Source organism: Colias croceus, chromosome 4, assembly GCF_905220415.1.
Source record: "Colias croceus chromosome 4, ilColCroc2.1".
Lineage (NCBI taxonomy): Eukaryota > Metazoa > Arthropoda > Insecta > Lepidoptera > Pieridae > Colias > Colias croceus.
The window spans coordinates 9560457-9566932 of record NC_059540.1 but is presented as its reverse complement, the minus strand read 5'-3'; the positions used below and the strand labels follow the sequence as shown (position 1 = coordinate 9566932).

Here is a 6476-nt window from a genome sequence, read left to right as displayed (position 1 = left end):
CCGCGCTGGTCAGCGCTGGGCGCTGCCATATTTTTTCTTGGTCTGCTTCAACCACAGGCTTCAACCTGCTTCCTTTGTGTAGAACGAACACAGAGAACGAACCAGTGCACAAGTTTCCAGCTTTCTGAATGCGGCCTAAGATGAGTTGAAAAGCCTGTTTCAAAAAACGTGGGTTAATATGTGGTTATTAATTAAACATAAATATAAATTATACATAATAATAATTATGATTATACATAATCATTCCAATTAAAATAATCTTTTATAAAAAATGGAAGTGCTTGTAATAAAATAGAACTTCTGTTAGCACAAGTTTCTTATTTGTACAGGATACAGGTTTTTCTTCAGTGCTTGTGTACTCTTGATATTATGTACAGATCTACAGAGCATACAATAGGTAGGTAAGTAGGGCTGTTTTCCAATTACAGAGCATAATGCGACTCAGTGGCGCACAATGCCGAATTATGCTGATGCTTAATTGGAACGTGAAACGCAACAGCAGGTTGCGCTAAGTTCAGTGTTGAAAAAAAAATATTCATAGAGTTAGCAACAACCTCATTAATGTGTAAATAAAGTGGTATACATAATAATTGGTTGAAAACTATTTACGGTTATTTTAAGTAATTTGGATTTTGATTATTTCATTAACATTTTTTTCAATGTTTTTACCTTCATCCATACTTATATTTATTTTTTTAACACAATTTGAATTAACTTTGATTATATCGAAAAAACTACAATGAAACGAAAGCTTTAAATTTTTTTTCAACAATTAATGATAAATCGATTGCACGCATCAATTCACGCGCATTAATTTTAAGAGTGCTCGATTGTGCGAAGCGTTGCTGTAGTTGGAACACTCAACGTTAAGCATTATGCCGCATAATGCGCTCTAGTGCTGTAATTGGAAAACGGGGTAGGTAAGCATATTTTATCCACAGTTGATCCACAGCTCGAGCAATATCCACAGCATTTATCAGCTGTAATTTGACACATTGCCAAATGACAGTGACATTGACAGTGTTCGTGGTGAACGTATGAGTGGATGTGGTGTGGAATTATTAAACAAGAAGTTTGTTTAAAACCTAATAAATTATTCTAATATAAGTTTATGACTATATAGTAATGATTCAAGAAATTGAATTAGACATAGATTTATCAAAAGTATCTTTTTGGGCATCGGTCCAAATTTTATTGAAGAAACCCCATGTAGTAAATAAAAGAGTATGGGGAAGTAAGATATTAGAAACAAAAAATTGTATATTTAAACAGGATTCTTTGCATACGGCTTTACAAAATTTGAAACTTGATGATAGTTGTAATGTTGTGAACTTTTTTAACGAACTACATTCTATTGAATACAACAATTCGTCAGACCCTAACTCTGAATTAGAATTAATTTTAATAGAACTGTTCCCTAAATGTTATGAAGATAACCATGCATATCAGTTAGTTGTCCTTGATGAAGACAATGCTAATATACATTTTTATGATGTTACATGCAAAGAAGCTGAACAAAACATATGCCCTAACTTTCCATATAGTTTTACGCTCAAGAATAAGAAATTAGTATTGAAAACTTATTCTGGTGAGATTTAAATTTTTTATTAATATTTGTTTGGGGTTTCTTTAGTTAACTGCCGCACGTATTATAGGTTTTTTTGTGGGAGGGGAGGGGGGAGGAGGAGGGGGGACCCTCCCCCCAAAAGGGGAAAGTTAGGAAACCAATAGTTTTGGAGAAAAATCAATTTTCCTATTCTAACTTCAAAATGTATGGAATTGGTGTAAAATCATTTTAACTAAGCATTAGTGATTTGACGATAATAACAAAAAATTTACGATACATAAATAAAATACAAACAAGTTGTGTAAACCTACGTAGTTTTTTTATTTGAGTGGGAATCGCCCTAAAGTCGCTTCTGGTGGCAGTTCAAGAGTTAACCTAACACGCTCGTCGCTTCGCTCCTCGCTACCTATTTGGATATTAAAAATAAAAGTTTAATAGTTTTTTAACCTACTTACGTAGATTTTTTTTTTGTTTGAGTGGGAATCGCCCTAAAGTCGCTTTTGGCATTCGCCGGCCGCTGCGTAAAGTCACAGTACAGTGAAATAGAACGTCTTGGTCCGCTTTTTTTGCACAACAAAACGGATAAATGCGCTTTTAAAATTATTAACTTTAAAAATTAATAACTAAAAAACTACAAGTTTCCTAACAATAATATTTTGGAATTAAAATCTTACATTACCTAGCTAACTAACAATATAAATATTTCCAACAAATTCGTGCGGCAGTTAACTAAAGCCAACCCATTTGTTTCAATACAATACCATAATAAATAAAATAAATCATACTTTTTTTAGGTAATTCAAAATCTACATTATGGTTGAAAGATGTAGTATTAAAACAAATTGTAAAATGGGCAGAAGAAACTGACAATGATAAATCAAAAAGCATATGTACTGAATCATTGAGCTTAATAGATACAGAAAAATATTATGTTAAATATAATGACTTAAAAATCAAATATGGGAAAGAATTAGTAAAGGTGAGAAAAGTACAATTTATTAATTTAAAAATAAATAGTTTTCATTTTTTCTACTTTTGTATTTCCATGTTATTTTTTTAACTTCCCCGTAATAACTCAGGCCCCGGAATCACAGACACAATAGAACATTTATTGTGTCTTGGACCGATCGGTCCGCTTGGGGCTCAATAGGTAGGTAACTGATTTCAATATAAAATTTTTTATTGTATAGGCTTGGAACTTAAATAAAGTATTAAATGAATAATGTATTAAACTCATACCAAGTGGAGTTACAAATATTTAAAATAAGGTGAAAAATGTTTCTAAATTTTTTAAAAGAATTCTTATGAAGTCACGGATATACTTAGATTCTATTTTTTTTTTTAAAGTCTTATCAAGTTGTATATGTCTGAATTGTTACTCTCTCTTTATTGTATAAAGCAAAATAAATAAAATTATTATCAAATTTATTTTAAGATATGGCCCGAATGTACAGATCCTGCCAAATTTGTATATGAAGACATTGCAATAGCAACATACCTCTTACTATTATGGGAGAGTGATACTGAAGAAACACAATATTTTGTTGATGTTGGATGCGGAAATGGATTATTGGTGTACATACTCACCATGGAAGGTCATAGTGGTACCGGTGTTGATGTCCGTAAAAGAAAAATTTGGGATATGTACCCAAAAAATATAGAACTAGAGGTGTGTTCCATACCCTATAACATTTTTTTTGAAATTTAACATTAGAATCAGTTTATTGGAATTTTTTTTTTGTTTCAGGAAAAAACCATCACACCATCAGATATATATAGTTTTCCAGAAGCCACATGGATAATTGGCAATCACTCAGATGAACTTACTCCCTGGATACCAGTGATTGCAGCTTGCAGTTCATATAAGTGTAGATTCTTCCTGCTCCCCTGCTGCGCCTTCAACTTTGATGGAACTAAATATAAAAGACATGATTCTTCAAAAAGTCAATATACTGAATATTTAGAGAACATTAAGTCCCTCTGTGATGATTTTGGATTTCAAACACAGTTTGATAGACTAAAAATTCCTAGTACCAAAAGAATTAGTCTTATTGGTCAAAAAAGAATTTATGAAGAAACAGAATATAGTGCCCACTGTGTCTATATCCAGAAATTTCTTGATGTAGCATTAAGAAATAATGAAGAAGCAAAAGAGTTTAAAACAAGGGAAAAGGTGGAAAGAGTAAGAAATTGTACTCAGATTGATAAAACTGTAATTGACTCTATAATAATATATGTAACCAGCCATATGTTGAAAGATTATGAATTCATTTCAAGTTGGAGCACAGGGAAACAAATAAAAATATCTGATATTGTAAAACTTATACCGGATGATATGTTAAAAATGCTAAAATCAGAATGTGGTGGTTTACAGACTCTGTTAAGAAATAATCATCATATATTTCAAATTGTTAATGGTAAAGTTCAGTTTAGATATCCAAAAACAATTGATGAAGTAAACAAATCTATGAAAAAGAAAAATAAGGATAAAAATATCAAGATGCAGGTAAAGAGGTGCTGGTTTTTTGATAATCACCCACAAGGATGCCCGTTAGATGCCAAAGTTTGCAGTTTTTTACATGTTTTAACATAATAATAAATAAAAGAAAATATTCAAATAATTGATTTATTAACCCAGACTTTTAACAAAGAATTCTCATACATTATCACCATTTATATACAAAATATATAACCAATAAGAAACTATATTTATAATTATTAATAAATGTTATGTACTTAAACAATTTTGAGTATTAAGTATAAATCATATAAAAAAGATCATAAACATTTCCTTTACATTGTTGGATTTCAAATGTATCCTTATTAAATGAAACTTACATAATTATTTGATAACAAATGTTATTACACCAAGTCCCTCATTGATAAAGACAATCGTCAATCACCAAATGTCAATATATTATGATTAAGTTTTAATAGTCACCTGATAAACATAACCATATAAAATCTTAAATAATATCTTCCCTGCACAGAATTTCAAGAACAAATTTAATTTAATCATTTATACATATATAAGATATGAAATTATTACATCAGTGTGATAAGCTTGCCATCATTTAGACAACAAGGTATTCATATCAAATTACCAAATTACCTTATGCATCCACATTGAAAAACTTATTAAGTTCAGTCAAATTCCTCTCATCAACTAATTTTGCAGCATCATGCTCACCCATGTATGAACAAACCATCCTCAGGGTAGTCCATATGGTTGAGGAACTAGTGTCCACTGAGGAAGTGTCAGGATACATGTCTTTTGCCTTATATTGCTGATTAAGTGCAACCAAAAAATGTTCAGCTGCTTCCTTGTGTGCTTTTAAGTTCATGCATGTGATTCCTACATTGTATCTTGCTCTGATGAATCCTGGTTCTAAGTTCAGAGCTTGTTGGTAAGCATCAACAGCTTCTTCTGATCTTTCACTATTAGCTAAAGTAGCTCCAAGTCTATTCCACAGTTTTGCATTTTCAGGAGCAACCATTAGGGCTGTTTTGAAACAATCAACAGCTTTATCATACTCCTGGTTAGCATTAAAGATAACTCCCAGAGCATTTTGAATATCAGGGTCAATTTGTGAAGGATTTAATTGTGCTGCCTTTAAGTATAATGACATCACATATGCCTCCAATTGCTTTAAATTCATTTCCTCAGGATTCATATCTTGAGGATATAAGTCACTATATTTAGGACTACCTTTTAGCCAATTAGCTAATGCTAAATATGCAAATTTAGGCATATTTTCATTTGTGTAAGCTGCAGCTAATGTTATGTATGCTTCCAACTGACGTGGATCAATTGCAAGAGATTTCTTCAAAGCAGTTATAGCAAGAGGGTCTTGCTCGTTTTCAGCCTGAGTTGTTCCTAGCAAAAACCAAGCTTCAGCAGAATCTGGTTGTTGCTGAGCAGCAGCTTCAAAGCATAACACTGCTCCAGGTACATCACCCATTTTTAATCTTTCCTTACCTAATTCTAAAGCACTTTTATTTTCTAACATCACATTCCCTTCAGTAAAGGCATATTCTTCAGCAATACCATTAGCAATCTCAGTGTTCCAGTAATCATTCACATCACTAAGTTTTGACCACTCATCTTTGTATTTTTGAGCCATTTCATCAACAATGGCATCCCGACTCATGTTCCTCTGTTCAGTTTCAGATGTATCTCCTAAGTTGAGCTCACCTGCACTTATTCTTTTCATAAATGACATAAATTGATTATATGCCTGCTCATCATCTTCCTTAACACTATCAACATATTCTTGAGCCTTAGCACGGACATCAGGATCAGCAGTAGCTTCAATTTCTGATTCATTTATATACTGTATTTGTACATTAGAAGATGTCTGAGGCATGTGCATGGGATGTTGCGCTAGATGAAATTGTCTTATCATAGTAGGACCTGTTATTATAGAGGATGAACCTGGTAACCATGCAGATTGTGCATTGGACCTTACATTCGACATTTGATTTCCTGATTGCATTCGAGAACCTTTGTGAATTTGTTCAACTTCAGGGATATTTCTAAGTAGGGCGTTCATATTGAATGTTTGTGGCATCTGAGAGTTTTGAGCGACGAATTCATTCACAAATCTATCCGCTTGTGATAGTGATTGAGGTGCATCTCGGCTTACAATATTTGATAATTGGACAAGCGAATTATTTCCACCACAGTCACCCCCAACGAGCTTATTTAGCGACATTTTTAATTTATGATTCCAAAATTGATTCCACAATAATTATTACTTTAATACAATGTGCTTTGTCACAAATAACACTACGCACAATTTATAAGGTCACGTTCAGTGAGTAAAACGAACTCTATCAAATGGGGAAAATAATAATTAATGTACCTAGTTTTTGATAAACATTTCATTTATTGATCTCGACTAGTCTA

The 6476-nt window shown here is 32.2% G+C and overlaps 2 protein-coding genes across 2 annotated transcripts; one reads left to right on the top strand and one right to left on the bottom strand.

Annotated features, from left to right (window-relative positions):
* Positions 1–1043: 1043 nt before the first annotated feature.
* On the top strand, positions 1044–4200 carry LOC123691413 (probable tRNA (uracil-O(2)-)-methyltransferase). The gene is made up of 4 exons (XM_045635791.1): positions 1044–1588; positions 2362–2546; positions 3003–3236; positions 3315–4200. Exons 1-4 carry the CDS (start codon positions 1126–1128, stop codon positions 4158–4160), a joined length of 1728 nt encoding a protein of 575 aa, XP_045491747.1. The 5' UTR covers positions 1044–1125; the 3' UTR covers positions 4161–4200.
* Positions 4180–6466, bottom strand: LOC123691414 (peroxisomal targeting signal 1 receptor). The gene has a single exon (XM_045635792.1). The coding sequence runs from the start codon at positions 6280–6282 to the stop codon at positions 4681–4683; it is 1602 nt and encodes a 533-aa protein (XP_045491748.1). The 5' UTR covers positions 6283–6466; the 3' UTR covers positions 4180–4680.
* Positions 6467–6476: the final 10 nt, after the last annotated feature.